Source organism: Zootermopsis nevadensis, unplaced genomic scaffold, assembly GCF_977971745.1.
Source record: "Zootermopsis nevadensis isolate Lab colony 2312 unplaced genomic scaffold, Znev_1.0 Znev_ptg000021l, whole genome shotgun sequence".
In the NCBI taxonomy this organism is placed as follows: domain Eukaryota; kingdom Metazoa; phylum Arthropoda; class Insecta; order Blattodea; family Termopsidae; genus Zootermopsis; species Zootermopsis nevadensis.
This window is the reverse complement of record NW_028259153.1, coordinates 21578696-21598088: the sequence shown is the minus strand read 5'-3', so window position 1 is coordinate 21598088 and position 19393 is coordinate 21578696. Positions and strand designations below refer to the sequence as shown.

At 40.0% G+C, this 19393-nt stretch overlaps 2 protein-coding genes across 2 annotated transcripts; one reads left to right on the top strand and one right to left on the bottom strand.

Moving 5' to 3' along the window:
- The first annotated feature begins 4 nt into the window (after positions 1-4).
- D12 (YEATS domain containing 2 homolog D12) lies at positions 5-9754 on the top strand. The gene is made up of 11 exons (XM_022064571.2): positions 5-318; positions 954-1132; positions 1822-2114; positions 2471-2650; positions 2848-2993; positions 3179-4898; positions 5246-5426; positions 5832-6126; positions 6489-6679; positions 7258-7328; positions 7711-9754. The coding sequence occupies exons 1-11, from the start codon at positions 222-224 to the stop codon at positions 7820-7822; spliced, it is 3465 nt and encodes a 1154-aa protein (XP_021920263.1). The 5' UTR covers positions 5-221; the 3' UTR covers positions 7823-9754.
- Positions 7911-16513, bottom strand: LOC110830098 (angiotensin-converting enzyme-like protein Ace3). The gene is made up of 9 exons (XM_022064572.1): positions 16456-16513; positions 14309-14543; positions 13779-14203; positions 12806-13067; positions 12198-12306; positions 11884-11992; positions 11417-11660; positions 10598-10747; positions 7911-8125 (listed from the first exon to the last, which is right to left on the bottom strand). Exons 1-9 carry the CDS (start codon positions 16511-16513, stop codon positions 7960-7962), a joined length of 1758 nt encoding a protein of 585 aa, XP_021920264.1. The 3' UTR covers positions 7911-7959.
- Positions 16514-19393: the final 2880 nt, after the last annotated feature.

Here is a 19393-nt window from a genome sequence, read left to right as displayed (position 1 = left end):
GTGTTCAGCACAGATGCCATTTACCGGGACATGGTAATAAGAAAGAAGTTGATGTATAATTGTTCAGAGTCTGTATGTTGGATACTGTATAAATGGTCGGTTTAGAACATAAATATTATTAATAATCGGAGTTCTAAAATGTCAGAAAAATGAATTCATTTATGTAATTTTGCACATTCAAGTTTTTATAATTTGTTGATGAACATAACCTACAGTTTCCGATGTCATGTCTCAAGAGACCTTTGGATGGCCAGGATCCTGATTATGAAGACACCATCCCTCATGAGGCAAAGCGCTTACGATTACTGGAAGAAAATGGTAACATCTTGATCGTTAATATTATATTTTCTTCATATTTTTGTACTAAATGTAAAGTGTTGGTTTTGTAAACACATATCATAGTGTTTCTTTGTCATAGTTGGTGTATTAATGTTTAAGTGTTTGTACAGTTATTCCATGTTATATTTCCAACAATTTATATATGTAATTGAGAAGGAAATCATAGGCTGTTACAATTTTGAGTACAAATTTTGGTCTGGCATTTCTTTTAACTTTGCCGTTGGATAGCATTAATTTTACAAATGACAGTGAGTGTGAAGATGTTTTGCTGTGTAGAAGTTTATTGATGTTTCAGAGGTGAGGTTTATCTGTTTGTGTTGTGTGGCTTTGGCATTATTCCCCTCTCCTCCTTGTTTACCTCAGATTCTTCGAGTTGCACTGAATGCGGAAGAAAGTAACAAGTGTGATGCCACATTAAAATATTGTAACAGATAAGAGAGTTATTTTTTCTTGGAAAGTAGAATTTTCTGAAACCTTTAAAAATTACAACCTTTTTTCATTGTTTTGGTATGTAGACTCATTCTTACATTTGTGTGAGACATTTTATTTTACACTCTATAAATGCAGAAAATAGATACATGTCTTCAATGAAATGGATATATTTTTGTTTCCAGCAAAGGCAGAGTTTTCACAGCGAATCTCATCCATCATTCAGAAGGAGTTCAGTTCTGAAATTGCCAGTAGGGAGAAGGATATCCACGAGATTCAGGAACGCTTGCATCAGGCACAAAAACTATTACATATGCTGCGCTATGTCATTGTCACTACATTCTACAACAAGAAACAGATTCAGGTATATAGTGTTCAGTCAGGGATTAGATACTCAACAGCACGATGTCAGCTGGTAAGTCAAGCGACATCAAGATATGATGTGTAAACAGATGAAGTGATTCATTATTCTGATATCAAACGTCCCTGTTGATCGAGACAGTGGTTTAACTTGAAATTTTCTCAGATCGTCCACATATTTTTTTCTTATACTGTAAATACTGAACACAATACTTGTAACAATTTCAGGTACGGTACAGGAAAAGACGAGGCAGGTTGGCTTATTGCGTATTACTGATCGCCTTTGACTTGTGTTTTGAGGATACCTTGATTGACCCTTCTCTGCCCTCAGTTGTGTCTACTTGTATGCTCCACATAAATACTTTAATAGTGTCCTTTTGGGTATTTTTTTTTTACTTTCATGTTAAAAAATAATTTTAGGATTCTCTCTTCATTCGTTTTTAAAATGTGCCTCTATTATCTCATTCTGTAATTTGTTAGTCTGCTTTCCAAGGGGTTTATCTTTAGATTCTCTCCAATTATTTATTTTCATATTCTGTCTATTTTTGTTTTTCCTTCTTTAATTCTGAAAGGTCTCATTTCTGTTGCTATTAATCTACTGCTACCTGCCTCGGCCCATGATTGTATTTCTGCTACGTAGTCCATTCTTACACGTATGTGCATACTCATGAGGGGTGTAATTAATGATTCCAGAGTGGTCCAGGGGAACAACAAAAGCGCATTCACCCTGCCGTGAAGAAGTTGATTGGCAAGGAGCCTCGAAACTGGGAGCCACTTCACCGGCGCCCGTCCAAATACCGGCTTGTCCCAACCAAAAATGAGAAGGAGCCACCTGTCAGCAAGGAAACAAATATAACCAGCGAGAATGAGAAGAAGGAAGCGGTGTGTAAGGTACCACGGTACATCCCACCGAAGACTTGTCCAAATGCTAACAACATCATTCCAAGTAGCCCACGCCGAGGCATGCACCACAAAGTGAAGAAGAGGTATGTTATCTGTGATCCATTTGAAAACGGTAGAGTAGAATGGGGGAACTAATTAACACTTTAGGTTAATTTTAATTATATAAGCTTGAAGGTTTAGTCCATTTAATGCTTCAACTGCACAGGTTTATGTAGCATCAAAATACATGAACTTGTATAGTTATTTAGTCTGTTTTTATTAATTTATTTCACATAATGCATAAAATTAATACGTGAGGTGTAGGATGTGTTTGACCATCCGCAGGTTTTATGTATTTTACTAAAAGCTGCCTCCAAGCGAAATACATTAAAAGTTGCAAGAAATGCATTTGAAAACAATGCGTCTTCAGATTTGTACACTGTTTGTTGTATGGTCGCAGAATTGTGATTGGGAACATCTCCAAGTGGGTCCCCGTGGACACACGAGAGGATGCAGCAAGCCACAAGTGGATGATGTATGTGCGTGGCCCTAAGGAAGCTCCAGACGTGTCTGATTTTATATCCAAAGTTCGGTTCTTCCTGCACCCAAGTTACCGGCCGCACGACATTGCAGAAGTGACGTAAGCAGAATGATGCTCCTTTCTCTGGATGTCATGTGATCCGTTTGATTACTCATTGCATTCTTTGCACTCGGATTTTGTGTCTTTTACTCTGTCCATTTGTTCCTTCTCTGTACTTTTACACTTGTATTTGGTTGATATCAGTAAAAGTAATTGTAATATGATGAAGATTCGCCTCTTTGCATGAACTCTTGCAGATCTCCACCTTTCCATCTGTCACGGCGGGGTTGGGGCGAATTTCCGTTGCGTGTACAGATTCACTTCTGCCACTCTCGCAACAAGCCAGTTGACGTGATACATCATCTGAAGCTTGATCGCACATACACAGGACTGCAGACTCTTGGTGAGTTGCTGCGATCTCTTAACAAGCGCAGGCACACACATTGAATGTGACAAATCTAGTGTTCAACGTTCTTTGTTCCAGAAATACCCAGTTTGAATCTTGACTGGGAGGTGTGCTATTTTCCCTAGTCCCTCCAAATATATGCAGGATAAGATTTTATGATAATACATTTCTTCTGTTGGCAGGAGCTGAGACAGTTGTAGATATCTGGCTGCATACTGGAAATGACTCAGATGTGGTCAGTAGTGATAAGAAAGTTGCCAGCACTGAGGAGAGTACATCTGTTGGCAGAAGTGATGTCGTGGAACAGGTGGATTCAGGAGTGAAAGTGGGGGATAGTTTTAACAGCGGTGCTTCTCAGGAGGTTTGTGACTCGGCTACCAAGGAACATTCACGTGGTCTGATTGAGCCAAAATTGGAGGTGGTAGACAGTTTTGATTGCAGCGCAACTCGCGATAACGCCTCAGAACTCGATACTAACGTTCAGGGTGAACGTAGTTCTCGTGATATGACTTCATCATTAGACCACGACTACTTTGGGGGCATGAATGTGGACATTAAATCGGAGCGTGCTGATAGCCGTGAATCAGTGCAATCACTGCCATGTTTTTCACGAGAAAACTCTTTAGAGGATTACGCAGATGTGGGTAACATGAAGTCTGGTGTTGAGCCGGACTGCAACATGCAGAATCACGTGATAGAGGATGTACCAGCAGTACGAGAAAAGAAGAACAATTCCATTTCAGTTTTAAAAACAGAATCAGTGACTGGAAGCAGCTCTGTTATAGAACAAAATGTGTCAGTCGCAAAAAATGACTCGGTATTAACCACGCTTGTGAAATGCATGGACAAGAATGGCCACATATTTTACCTAACACTTGGCAAGTCAGGCCCAAAACCACAGGTGAATCTTGCATCAGTTGTGCCAAGATTAGATCACTCTCTCAAGCCAGCCAATTTTACCTCCTTGTTAATGAAACAGCAGTCGCCAAACACTGCAGTCTGCAGCAAACTCTCACCCACCGCAGATGTAGTCTCCAAATCTAAACTAAATTCCTCCACTGTTCATGTTCAGTTCAATAATCATGATTGTAACGCGAAGGGTAGTGCGCCCTCTAAGGACAATTCTGGCATAATACCATTACAGAGTAATTCCTCTTTGTTTGTACCCCCTCGGGGTATTTCAGGTGGTACGATGATGACCAGTGGTGGCGTACATAATATGTTGCCTGAAGAGGCAAATTCCACTACTTCAGTAACATTACAAGGAACATCTAAAATGATCCCCGTCCAAAGCACAAACTCGAATCCTGGTATGAAAGTAACCCCATCGACGACATTAGCAAGTAATTTGTCCGAAGTGTTGAAGCAGTTACAGGGCAGTTCTGGGAAGTCACTATCTTTTCTGAAGCAAAATTCAAATTTGCCAGCTACAGAAAAGTTGGAAGATGGAAACAGAGATGGGGATTTGAAGGGTGTGAACCTTGGGTCTGCTCAGAAGACCACTCCAGTTCCTGCCCAGTCATTATTGATTGTAAGAAATGGGCATTTATATTTGGTGAAACATATACACAATTCTACTGCCTCCTCGACACTCACTACCAGCGCTAATAAATACAGGGTCATTCTAAAGCAACCGGGTGTTATTTCAGACACAGTTCAAATCAGCAAGTCTCTAATGACAAGTTCTGTGAATTCAACTAAGGGAGGCATCAGTTTGTTAAAGAATCATGCAAAGAAATCGGTGCCAACGAAATTGTTGCAGCCTAATGCAGTGAAGATGGCAGACGTTGACAGCTCTGAAAATACTCAGTTGGTGTTTTCAGGCCGAACTCTGGTGCTGAATAAAGCAAATAGCCGACACATCACCCACTCAAGCAAGATGCACTATGCAGATGCTCTCAAGTGAGTATGCCGCTTATTATTGATACAGCCCATATTTTTTCTCTCTTGCTTCATTTAATGATAGGCCAATTTTGGTATCAGTCTGGTCGCCTCGAAAACTATAATACAAATTTGATGTTGACAGACGTGATTAACAGTAGAAAGTGTGTATGGCGTAGGGTGATCAGACTACATACACTATACCAAAAATGTCTCATATAAACACTATAAATATCAGAAATTATATAGAATTCTTTTTTTTTATTTTATGTAATTAATAATTACAGGGACTGAAGATTGATCAAGATTAAATTTGTATGATAATTTTAAGTTGACAACTGCTTGAAGGTTATAATTTTTATTTGTAGTGTTGCTGTTGAGTCTTGTAAGTTTGATGACGTTGCCCTTGCTGTTCGCTGGTTGTTGAGGCACATACCTCTGATTTCACCTGCTGCAAAGGATCCAGCTTTCAGAGTACTTCATCCCTATGCTGCCCCCAGTGAGGCAACCTTTTTGCAATGGAATGTCGGAAAGCGGAGAGCAGCAGAGGTGAGCCATATGGTTCATGGTTTCTTCTCATACTAACCTTTTTTTCTCTTGAACACATTTATCTTGTTTCTGAAGTTCAGAAGTCAGTCCCAGATCTTAAGAATGTGTTCCTAATTTGGCTCCAAGATTCCGATCGTATCTGTTACTCCCACTTGTCAGTTTAATCCTCGTCCTCCTCCGCTTATACGTTACATCACCCACCAGCACAACTAGATTGAATGCAGTGTTAACTCTCGTACGTGCCAGAGAATGTAAATAATGTCAGACAACACACCAGGCTGTTGTGTCCAACACTCTAAACTGTAACCATAAGACTTAATAAATGTCAGTGTCTTAGTTCTAACAAACTCCTGATCTGTTTGCCCCTGTAATGTAAAACATGGTGACGTGTGTTTATTTTGGCAGTGGATTCAAGCAAAGGCAGTGCAGAAAGTATTACAAAAAAGGTTTCCAGAAGAGTGCGTGTGGTGTACACATGCCATTGTGGTGTGGGCAAAGCTTCATGGGTATACACCAGTTTTGCACCCTGCAGATGCAGTCACAGAACCTGCATCAAGTGATCTGACAGTACGAAGGACATACTCGGAGCCTGTTGGAACCATGGATTGGCTGGTAACCAATCACAAGTCAGAACAATGCTCTGGTGTCGAGTCAGATACCGAGGTTGATGTGGTGGGTGTAGATTCGCCACAGACAAAGGGTGAGTTGAATGATGTTATGATGAGAAGAAAAGGGTCAGTAAGGTGGAGTCTTATTGCGACCTTTGTAGTTGTAGCAGTTGGGGTACGTTATCGCACTTACGAGGAGCAGCTTGATTTCCTGTCCCACTTGTTTCATCTGTTTACTTTTTAAAGGAAAATAGCATTTTACAAAACGAAGAGTCAACCCGTACAGTATACATACCAGAATAACTTAACAACTGGAGTTCATGAGTGACCAAAGAACATTTACAGTTGTCAACTCGGGGAAAGATTTAATTAGACACGATCTTGCCTGCTTTTCATGGTAGTCGAGTGTTGCTTCAGGTCCTCAGTTGTAATGTATTTATGTTTTGTCTTATAGCACCCTTAAAACAGGGACCATCACAGTTTGATGAGGTTGACAGCACTATGGATGTCCTGGAAATAGATCCTGATCTGCAGGCTCAGTTCTTGTTTGTGCGTGAAACTGCAAGGGAAGTTGGCTTCAAGTTTCCACCACAGGAGATAGTGCCTGGCGTGCTGTTCTGTGCTGCCGAAAGAGTGCTTTTAGAGGTCTGAGATTTACTGGGATTATAGTAGAAACTAGAAATTTAGGAATGAAGATGTTACTCTTACAGCTTTTGAAATATTCTCATTTTGATACGGTACTCTGTTGGTATGCGAGTTTTTATATGTCGGTTGCCATAATGTTTCCTTTTCTGTATAAATAATTGAATTGTGAAGATGGCTGTCTTCTGGGTTGTAGTACTACATGGCGCTAGAACCCAGAAGACGGCCATATTCATACTGACTGCTGTGATAACCACAAAACCTACTACTAGAAATGTGTTTTATAAACTTCTTGTAATTTCTGAATTAGATTCGATCTCCAGTTTTTGAACGACAATAAAAATTAGAAACTTGTTTTATAGCTAAGTGAATATGGTACTGTGTTGTTGTACCCCATCTTCTACGTAATATTATATTGTAATTGAGCTCTGATTGCTTCCCAGTGTAATGTCATATCAGTGACAGACTTTCTTCCACATGGTGCCCCCAAGAGAGTATCGAAGAATGGTATTATTTTGCAGCAGTTTTATTTGCCAATTGAATAATATATTTTCTAAAGCGTTCATGCCTTGACGTTGCAGGCAGTGCGGTCCCTAGCAGATGACCTGTTGCGGCGGGCACTCCGCATGGCATGGAACAGAAATTCAAACAGGTTTGTGTTTCATTATTTGATTCACATTGCCACAGCTCGTGAGTGATTCTCAAGTCAGTTGATTGTAAGGTATTCTAAGCCAGCTGTGTCAATTCTAAATTTGTTAAACCCCATTATATGAAGTGGAATTATGTTCAGTGAAAACGTAAAATATGAAGGGTTTATGTGGGATGAAAACGTGGTTTCTTAATACCTGTTAATATTACAACATGTGGCTTTTCTTTCACGGTATCTTCCTGTACTGCACAGTGGTTTAAGAAACTTCTACAAAAATGTCAGGTTGCAGAGGTAATCTGATGAATTTCTTACCATGTATAAATTAATTAAAATTTGTGTGAATGAGATGGTTCAAAGCATCAAAATAAATTATTCTTGTTAACAGGCACCCTGACGGCATCACAATAAATGACGTGCGGACAGCGATACTCGCCCGCCCAGAATTTGACGTCTTCTCAAACAAGGGTCTGGGTGTTCAGTTGACAGATACTGGTTGATAGGAGGCAGCGGTAGTTGTAACAAATTGAAGGCATGAATAAGAGGAATGTGCGGATTTGATGAGATTTAAACAGACGGCAGACTGGCTAAGCTGATTATTTTCTGTATTTTGTCAGAAGATGTACACACACGCATCCTAATCCCATCCCACTGGTATGTTATACTGCTCAACCTGATCTCGCAGCCAGCGATGTACTGGCTCGTAGTACTGCAGTAATGGCTTGACATCATATCGAGTACTTCCTGTGAGGATCTGGAGTGCTTTGCTCCAGTGTCGGCTGCTCCCAAGACTCATCATCGCTCTACACAAACAGATGTACAATATTTATTAGTTACAGCACGCGTGCAATCTTATATTTGTCAGCCAATTGTTATAATGACTTTAACTCATACCAATTAAGAATTTGTTGTGCAAAGGTGAGACACTTTTTGTGGTTTCTGAGAACAAGAGTTGATTTGAATCATTCTAACCCTTCATGGACTATAAGGAAGATATCTGAGAAACACTGACCTCCAACTGATTAACTTGAGTGTTAACCTTCATCATATGAGAACATAAAAGAATTAGGATTTGAATCCCTGTATTTTGGTTCTGAGGTTAGTGGATTAGCGCTACGCCATTTTATGTAAATATTTGTTGGATATTGCAAGTACCCATTAGAATGAACGTATTTCTTAATTTTATAGAATGTCATTATATTGGCGTCGCAGTGTGTTGTAAGCGCTGCCAACAGCAGAGACAGTTCGGCTGTAGAGCAACTGCTGTTTGATTTGTAAGTGGGACTGAGGAAGTTAGCGTTGTGGTTGCGTCGCCTTCTGCAGGTACCCTGTTTAGATTTGTTTTCTTCTGATTCCGCAGGCAAGTGCTGGGATAGTACACACTTGTTGAAGTAATCTATCACTGTTTCCTTCTTATTCCATTCCACTTCATTGAGCATTTATTTGTTTTAGTGCTTTGAGGTTGCTTCTTCATGACTGAATATTATGGTAAAAATGAATTATTTTGTAAGATTTGAGATTCTCACAGCGGTGAGTATGAAGATTTCTGTCTTCTGGGTTGTTGCGCTGTGTAGTCTGGTCGATGTTTACCAACATTTCAGAGGTCATACTGCCTCCGTCGTCAGAGTATGAAGATTTCTGTCTTCTGGGTTGTTGCGCTGTGTGATGATTCATCGCCCTGATGACGGAGGCAGTATGACCTCTGAAACGTTGGATGACATCGACCAGACTACACGGCGCAGCAACCGAGAAGACAGAAATTAAGAATTATTTTCTACACATTTTTGTGGCAACTTATAATGTCCATTACTTTACTTACTTTCTGGGGATTAATATAGCGCATTTCACTTGGATCGTATCCGTTCAGTCAGGCCTGCTATTTCCTTAAAGTTATAGCAGTTTTTCTATTATGCAACAACATCATTATGTATTCTCGTTGGTATATTTTTTCCCACGTGCATATTCCAGTAAGTTCTGACAATTTCTGGTGGTATCAGTTAACTCTGTACCGGAGCAGTTGCACTGACATAGAACATCAGGACGTCATGGGTTCAATTTCTGTATGTATGGTAGTTTTTTGCATAAATGAAAATGTGTAAGTTAAAACTGTTAATTTATTTGATTTTTAAATTATAATATTGCATATTTATCATTAGGAATGGCCTGATATGGAATTTATTGAACTCAGGTACATGTGTATTTGTATTTTTTTATACATTTTGTAATATACAGTGACCAATAGAGAAAGAAATTTGTGTAGTAGGGTGAGCATTTATGACACTCGATGCTACAACGTGAACTTCGTGGAACTTTGTACAGAAATGGCTGGGTCGTTCCGTGTAAGTGAACATGGCCGGAAGCCTACTTTTTGTTATTGTACTTTTGTATTGCAGGTGTTGTAATGATTTGTTTGTTAAACACTTTGAACTATTCTTGTGTGCTTCCTTTCTCATGTCCTACGCCTCATTTTGATGAATGACACTGGCAAAATTAATGACTGGATGTACAAGAAGTGGTAAGAATTCAACCAGAAGTTGTGGTTTGGAACGTACGATGGCAAACTCACCTCATTCGTGGGTTTGTGCATTATGAGTTTGCTTATTTGTGGAAAATTTTTGTGGTAATTGTGATTCAGATCCCTTACTCAGGAACTCAGAGTAACGTCTCAGTAGCTACGTAGATATTGCGTTGCGCCGAGCGTACTTCGTCTATTCTTTGCTGCCGTGTCACAGTGCGTAGGGATGGTGACATATTTAACTCCTAAGGCTTTATACAGTGGTTTTTGAAATGTCGGTGCTACAGTAACTGATAGTGGTCCTGTGAACATTTGTTAATAAAATTGTGGGAATTATTGGGTCGCCTATAAAATTAATATGATGCATGCAGTGTGTGCGTTATCATCGTCATTCATCATATTGACCACCAGTAACATCACATAGCTTAATTGTTCTCTGACGTTTGTCAGAATTTGACGTTTTTGAATGGTGGTAGTGATGTCAGTTGTGGGAGTCGCTGATGTCTGTGTTGGATGGGGGTGCTCGTTTCCTGTCTGGTTGACATAACGTTGTTCGGCCTCATCCTCACAGACAAAGTATGTACGTAATCGTCTAAAGTGACTGCTATAATTATGGTTATAATAAAAATGTTAATGCAATGATAACTTTAGTTTAACTCGTCAATATCAAGCTTCATGAAGGTCCGTTAAGTTCTCAAGTTACATTTAGGCAGATGGATATGGCAGTGGTAATAGGCAGAATTAAGTTGGTAGACGTTACCTGAGCCTGTTGCCAGCCTGCTTGGAACCATAGATGTCACAGTGATGGAGAGGCATTGGCAGTGTCTTACCAGTACCAACATGACCAAGCACCGCTGCCTCACACATACCCTTAAACATTTGAGCTTGTAGAATATCACTCAAGAAGTACCTGTAACAGTCGCAACGTTTTAACCTGCAGTGTATTGAAAACTTAGTGCCTGTTATATATATATGTCTTAAAACAGGAAATCATGCTGTGAATCTAAAATAATTCCCTAAAGTGATGGGAAACAGCGATCTATACTGAAGTCTCCACAACTATATGGCTCTTAAAACCTGAGCATTTTAAAATCAGATTATTACTTTTACAATTAAGGGATGCTGGAGAAAATTGCATGATAAGAAGCTCCATCATTTGTATCTTCACCAAATATTAGTATCATCAAGTAAAGGAGGATGAGATGGGCAGGGCACGTAGCACGCAGGAAAGATGAGAAATTTACACAATTTTTTTTTTGGAAGTCTTGAAGGGAAGGTATTAGGTATAGACAAGAGGATGATTTTAAAATGTATCTTAAGGATGTAGGTTTGATTCATCTGACTCGGGATAGGGACAGGTGTTGGGCTTTTGCAAACATGGTAATGAAATTTATCATTCCATAAAAGGTGTCGAGTTTCTTCACTAGCTGAGCATTTTGTTAGCTTCTCAGTAAAGTCTCTGCTCCATGGAATTAGTTTAGTTAAAATGCTTTGCCATTGGACATAATGCAGAAGTTTCAATAGACAAATAGCAAACAGTATGGTATGGGTTGGCCTAGTTTGTGGCTTATAGGCGCACCTTATATAGGGTGTGTTATCAGGGATGTGGAACTTAGCAGCTGGGTCGAAGTCGTCCTCTGCTCGGGGTACAGGAGGCATGATTCCCTGGTAGCGTCTCTTGAGCGCCCACCAATCTGTGTTATATTGCTTTGGGGACGTGTCTCCTCTGAATACACTCCATCGCCATTTGTCCAATAACAGGCCGAATGGCAGTTGAGGCAGCTTGGCGAGGGCCTGTCGCAGTAGCAACACTAAACTCTCGTCTGCAATGTGAGGCATCCTTTGTGACCTTCGATACTGAAGTAGGAACCTTGAATACTGTATGTTTCAAGCACTAAATTGAATTGTACCTTTTATGTTCATAGGATCGGAGCTTGATCATGAACACTTGTGCAGTTTGCAGGCATTATTTTTCATAAAACAACAATTTGGAATACAGGTGACTCATTGTATGAGCTTTTTAAGATAAAACTCGGTTTGGCTTACCCCGGGTGGTGTCATTTATGAGTCCCAGCCGCTGCAAGTGTTGAGGTGCCATCACGGCGTACATGATTGAATCCCCCACGGCCTCTTGGAACGCTGAGTTTGCGCCTTCCTGGAAGATAGCCGCATTGTTTGATGATTATAAATCTTCATGTGGCCATGAACACTTTAAGATATATTGCAAGGTTCGGTGAAGGTGTATATGGTCCATGGCTGGAATTTGAGATAAATCTCTAAAACATGAGGCATTCACATCACTGTTCAGCTAACCTGCTTATTTCTGTATGGTGTTGATTGCTGAAATGAGCAAAGTTTACCTGGAACACAGCAGGCTGGTTTCTGTACGCCATGTAGTACTCGATGTGGCCCATCTCGTGGTGAATGACATAAAAATCTTCTGCGTTCACCTCGGCACACAGCAGCATCCTGGTTGGCATACAGATCTTAAGTTTGGTTACTTGATATTGTGAAACTTTCTGGTGTTTATCTAGCGCTTTTGGAACGGATACATTTGGGGGTTTTATCAAGCAGCTTCTGTGCCCTCTCCTGTAATTTACCATTCTTTGAAAAACCTCGAGATATCTAATGTTTTAGAGTCAGGATATTTCATCACCGTTCTGTCAACATGGCGTGACCATTCTGCTATTTATTTTCGCTATAACAGAAACACATGTCCGCATTCTTTGACTGGCGTACTGGCCCTTGAGAATAAAGTACACTTGGTCCATGTAATATAGTAGTTTCATAATAGAATTACATTGGACTTAGGAATTTATTAAATCTGCTTGGATTTTGTGAGTATTATACATAGGTTTAGTTTAGCCTGTTGTGGTCTGCGATTAACAAACGCCCTGGCATTCAGTGACTATATTTGTAAAGTTTTATTTCGATAGTTAAATATTTAAATTCCGTTCTGTAACTATACCTGAAGTCCCCTGGTTGGTACATGTTGGCAGCAGTGCCATGGCAGGTGCCATTGGTGTCCGTAGGTCTCTCTATCTGCGAGTGTATCCAGAAGCTTCGGGTCATGGGTTCAAGTCCTAGAGATGTGTAGAAGTCCTCTGCGTGCCGCACCATGTCAATAGTGGAGTAGTTCCGTGCACGCAGGGTGGAGGTCAGATTGATCATATTTTGTCCAGGTATCAACAGATCTAGCAGCGTCTCCCAGTTCTGTGCCCACATGTTACCTAGCGATGCGCAAAATATGTCATATTATTTTATGTATTTGTTGCTTAACATTATAAACCCGGAGATAGGGATTAGCTCTATCTAGTGGGCCCAACTGTATAGGAACCTGAAGACGGAGATAGAGTCCCATCTCCGAAACGTCGTTTTTTACGTTTTATATTTACTAGATGATGGATAATATCCAAGTAAATTTTTATTCAATTTACTGCCATATTGTAAAAAAAATTCTATTATAATTGAAGTTCCTCTTATTATTTTGATTTATGACAAAAACTATTTAAATTACATATCGTAAGCCCACGTCATGTTACAATATTTCTGAATGTGACGTGTTTGTTAAATGACTTAAAATATTTTGCTGTCACCCTCCTTTTAGCATTCAGTTTTAACTTCATACTGAAATTTCATAAAATAATTGTACCTGTTTAAACGTGGGTGTGGTTGACACAGAATGTAATACGTCAACAGCGTCTATTAGGGTGGGTCCCGGTAGGAATGCTTATTGTATTTCTTATCTTCTTTTGTAATCTCGTTACCAGAAGCGTGACACAGTTTGTTATGTGTGTCTCTGGACAGGAGAAACATCGGAGCCCCAGGAAATAAATTTAATTATCTTCAGACGCCGTCGGTGAGAAAGAAACTGCGATCCAGGTTTCTTAGCTTGATTAATTTTCGAGTGTGCCGTATTATAACATCACGCTGCAAATTACCTAGGAGATGAGCTGGGATAGGTCCTGTGGGAGGTACAGTCTCTTCCCCGTAAAGTTGAACAAGCTTGAAGCGAACAACCGCATGCAGCAAAGTGTACAGCGGTTCCACCTGGCTGTAGAGTTCCTCCACAACATATTCCAGATTCGGTGTCTCCAGTTCCTCTCGCCAGCACTCCCCAATGTCCCGGTAGCCGTTGTTTCTTGCCCCCTGGTTCATGAGGGTTACGACGGCTGGGTATAGGAGCTTGGACGGTGGACCCACGGCACGTCGCCATTCCTGCCAGCCCCACAGCAACTCGGCTGGGTCACGAGACTCTGCCATGAGGCGCTCGAGGTCCGGTTCCCCGCGGTAGCATACGTCACGACGGCACACGTGTGCCCTAGAATAGGTGTTCTGCAGTAACCCGAGTTTTGCGTTCAGCTCGCTGAAACAGATGGAACTCATCTGATATTCAGCGAAATTAAACAATCATCTGTTGGCGTGTTACAATGCACGTCTGACCTTGCAGATAGTTGTGTACAAGTCTCACCTGGCTTGGTGCGGTGTGTACTTGGGTCCTCTGCATAAGAGGTACATCTGACGTGGGGCCAATTCCGTCAGAGCGCGACCCTGGTCACACCAAGCGTTGCGCCACGCGGTGTGCCACTCGGCCGCTCGGGTGACCACGCGCGAGGGTACTGAGTCAGGATCCACGGCGAGGTTCCAGGTCACAGCTGCTGCCTGAGCGTTGATGTGACGTAACTCGGTGTCCAGCTGAGTGACCACTGCAATGCATTCGCTCTTTCCAGTTCCAGAGAGTGTACGAAAATACGCGTGCAGTGCGTGATGCGACATGAGACACAATTTAGGTCTTATAAAAGCGATAAATTTTTAAATAATCAGCTTTTTGCGACAAAAAAAAGGCATTTTCATCGTGTGTAAGAATGAGTACCATATTTTCAGAACGAGAAATATATCAGGATCTCAAAGCTGGTAGATCAGGGAGATCGCCCTGACAACGGACGTAGAAAGCATGTACGAAACTTCGGTTAATTTCGACCAGTCTGCTTAGTGCAACATCCCACAAGGCAGTCATCTTCTTATCGGATAAATTTAATAATTTATCAGCGAGAAAGGGAAAGTTTGTCAGGTCGCCAGATGTCAGGGGTTCAAGACTTGATCATATCCACTAGCCTTGGGTTCAAATAAATTATTTATTGTTTATAAATTTAAGTACTCAACTTCATAAATTTTGACGTAAAGTTATAGAATAACAGCAGCTTTGAAGTTTCTGTTACAAAGTTAATTTATTAGTCAAGTCAGCCCTTTAGAGCTCAGTGGTAATTATTTTAACAGCCAGTAACTCTTAATTTTACCCACAGAGAGTACCATTTTCGTTTCGTATGATTCTTAGAATAAACAGCGATTATTTCCTTAAACAGTGTTAACCATTTGATCTTTATAATGGTGAAGAGTTGTGTTTTCTTCGCGGTACGGACTGAATTCTTAAATATTATTTAGACGAGCGTAGGCTTCAAAGGGTTAACCAGTTGATCTTTGTAATGGTGAAGAGTAGTGTTTTCTTCGCGGTACGGACTGGATTCTTAAATTATGTTTAATAATTCATCGGGCTTCAAAGGATTAAGCCTTTGCTTAGAGATATTAAATGAAGCTAAAATTATAATTAGGAGAATATCACAAGATATGACAAACAGCTGATTAGAGGAAGTGTCTAAAACAGGCTTCTAACCAGCTTGTTTTTATTTCTACTGATTATACGTCCTAATATTCACAGTGTTTAGATTCTTTCCTGAGCAGGGTTACTTTATTTCAGTGAAATCTCGTCGTCAATAATTTATTCCACCTACTCTCACGAGCTTTGCTTCTAGACAATTGACTGACGCGAGCTGGATACTTAATAATTCAGTGTAGATGCCTTGTTCTTGTTTGCATTATACATGCCACATATAGCAAACCACTTAAGTAGAATTTTCACGTCACATAAAACACGAAATTAACACAAAATTCTGACGGCCGCAAATGGTATGGTAGTCCAGTGTAAACTGAACTTCCAACTCAAAATTTTACAAGAACTTACAGCGCTCATCAGCGTTCAAAAGCGAAGATAGGAGTTATTAATATACTTAATCCTTTTCATGTTAATTAAGAAATGATCTCGTTTGGAAACTTAAGCTCCTATGATTTAGATTTAACTGACGGCTTTTGTAGATTGACGAAAAACTTTGTTAAGGGACTTTGGGCGTTATTGACTCATACATATAATTCAATAAGGCCCAAAGTCCCTTAACAAATTTATCCGTCCAGGCTTTCTCCATTAATTAAATGTCATGATATGAGGAATGGAACAACGCACCTTTGAGCAATAAAGCGAATTTAACGTCATAGGCCTATAAACAATTGCATGTGATATGCAGGTCGTTCTTTACGGACGCAACGTCACGGCGTAGGTTACTATTCAACTTTATTTCGTGAAGCACTAAATTAATGATGAATTAACTTTAAAAATAAGTAAATAACTGAAGGTGGCATAACAGTCAGTTTAATTTAATTTAATATTTTATTTTCTGTGAGAGAATTAAAAACAAGGCAATCTTTGTCGTATCCTGTGTCTCGTCAGCGTACTGATACATTTTTATACCTCTCGTATTATTTGATCTGAACTAAAGAATTACTCACGGTCCGATGCGACGGATCGCTGGATTACGACCAGCAGCAGCGCAGTCCACACCTCCATCGCGTCTACCCCGCGATTTCACGAAGGGCGCGCCTTTTATAGGCAACCTGCTGTCCTTACCACGTGACCAGGTGATCTCAGAAAGCCAAACTAATGGCTATAGACCAGTAGTAATACATAAACAAATAATAATAATTAAAAAAATGTAATAATAATCCACGTAATGTCCTACAAGTCTCATAGAAGTTCGTCGACGTTTCAGTGGTGCATCATCAGGGCGATAGATTTCTATGAGACTACACGACGTAACATCCCAGTCAACTTCATAGAGCAGCAGTGAGAACCTTAAATTTCATTTAATGATTAAAGTACTGTGTTAATAATGGATGTTACGCCTGCAATCCAATGGGCATACTTACCGCATCACAATCAAGTCAGAGAAGTTGCCGGGAATCACGGCGAACGTAGCTTCAAACGGTTAATGACATAAGAATAATTTAGTATTTGTCTTTCAATGCACTTTAATGCGTAACTTATGAAGTTATGCCGTTATTAATTACATTGCTTGTGAAATATATTAAACCTTTACAGCCTAGTGGTAACTATATGTACCATCTGTTTCAACAATCAGTAACAATACGTTTTGTATTTATGTGCTTCGAATTATTCTCATTCTGACCAGCGATTATTTCCTTTTAAACAGCGTTAACTAACTTAACTCTGTAATGGTGAAGTGTGGTGTTTTCTTCGCGGTACGGACTGAATTCTTAAATATTATTTAGATGAGCTCAGGCTTCAAAGGGTTAACCAGTTGATCTTCGTAATGGTGAAGTCCTGTGTTTTCTTCGCGGTACGGACTGAATTCTTTAAATATTATTTAGACGAGCGTAGGCTTCAAAGGGTTAACCAGTTGATCTTCGTAATGGTGAAGCGTTGTGTTTTCTTCGCGGTACGGACTGAATTCTTAAATATTATTTAAGCGAGCTTCCAGTTCAAAGGATAAAAGATACATGCATTACAAAGAGATTATTGGAGAAATATGAAATAAATAAGAAAGGTGATTAATTTAATAGCCCACATTTTATTTTAATGCAATCCATACGAAGAATGGGGGGGACTCTTTTGGTCAGTAAATGATATTTTTATTATTCGGCAGTGTGCAATTTCTTTAGCGCTGAGAAAACCTATAATTGTTTATCATGTAATTAGAGTGCAGTGCTAACCAAAATACTATTTCGACAATAATAAGCAAATTTAAGATCATTCACCACGACAAGAGGATTAGACTAACTTTCTTCGTGTGGAATGTTTATGTGGCCAGAGAAATCTCTCTTAGTGTTTTCACACAAGTTCTTTGATCGCGATGTCAAGAGGTTTATCAGATTTCAAAAGCCTGTGTCCTCACTTTCAGAATAAACAGCAAAGCTAATATCGAGAACAAAGCAGTTTAACTCGATGCCTTGGCTCCTTTGATCCTGAAGACACCATATCGACATTTCGTCAACTTGAAAATAACATTATGCACGCAAAATCTTTCACGAAACCTAATCTCACAGCAATGTCGTTGTCTGACGGGTCGCGATATACAAGATTAGCCGTATATTACACTACTCACTCAGTGACAGTCTCACAGTCCCCTGAAAGCGACGCACACAGCTAATAAAAACAAATGAAGACGCTCTTTTCTTGATTGCAGCGTGACTCGATTCCTGATCTCAACCCTTCAACAGGTAGACGAGCTTTCGGGCAACAGTGGCGCATGTCGAGAAAATAATTTCGCCGATTTCAAATACGTTTAGGATCTGCAGCATCACAATACAATCTAGAGTGGCCTGTTCTAAGACACCACAGGTTTTGATTAAGACTTCGGTTGTGAAGGTCTGGTTTCCATAGACGATTAACCGAGTGACTGTTCCTTCTCGGTGTTCTATTAACCGTGTAACTTCTACTGGTAACTATATGTACCACATGCTTTAACAATCAGTGCTTTTGAATTTCGCTTATAGAGTGTATTTATAAGTTTCGTGTGATTATCAAACTAAATAGCGATTATTTCCTTAAACAGCGTTAAGCAGTCGATCTTTGTAATGGTGAAGAGTTGTGTTTTCTTCGCGGTACGGACGGAATTATTAAATAATATTTAGATAATATTCGGGATTCTAAGAGTTAAGTGACCTGTTTGACCTTACCAGGATTCTGTGTAATTTCAGCTGCAAAGATTTTCTTTACCCGAGATACATGACAATTTCTTCGATTTGATCGTATTAACACTGGCAAGTAAGCTGTGTAAACCACGAAGTCCTTCACGTTCTATTTCTGGACTCTTACGTCCATATATTTTATTCAGCTCCTGATTGTTTGCCTTTTAATTTACTCTAGACAAATAATCTCGCGTGCCAGTATTGCATGCAGCTCTCCAGCCCACAGCTGCGTCCCGACGCCGTTTATAGGCCTCCATCTCCGCCATTATAAAGCGATTGAAGCCTTACAAGTCCCACTCGTGTTCCGGTACTTCTTAAAATGCGTCATCATTCTCAAATAACAGATGTTCCAAGTCATATTAAGTATATTTCGGCGTAAAAGCAATAGGGAGACCACTCCTTCCGATCCTCCAGTCTACACGGCTAATCTCTCGCGCCATTAGGCAAAATTTCGGCGAAAATTGGAACGGGTCTACGTGATAAGTTAATGGAACGAATTTTATTTTGAAGATGGCCGTCTTCTGGTTTGTAGCGCCGTGTAGTCTGGTAGAAGTTTACGAACGTTTCAGAGGTCCTTGCTACCTCCATCTTCAGGACGAGAATTTGGTAAACTTCTACCAGACTACACGGCGTTACAACTCAGAAGATGGCCATCTTCGTACTCACCACCAGGAGAACCTCAAACCCGAATTGAATTTTGTTTATTTTCAGCAGTATTTATATTTCTAACTGATATAAA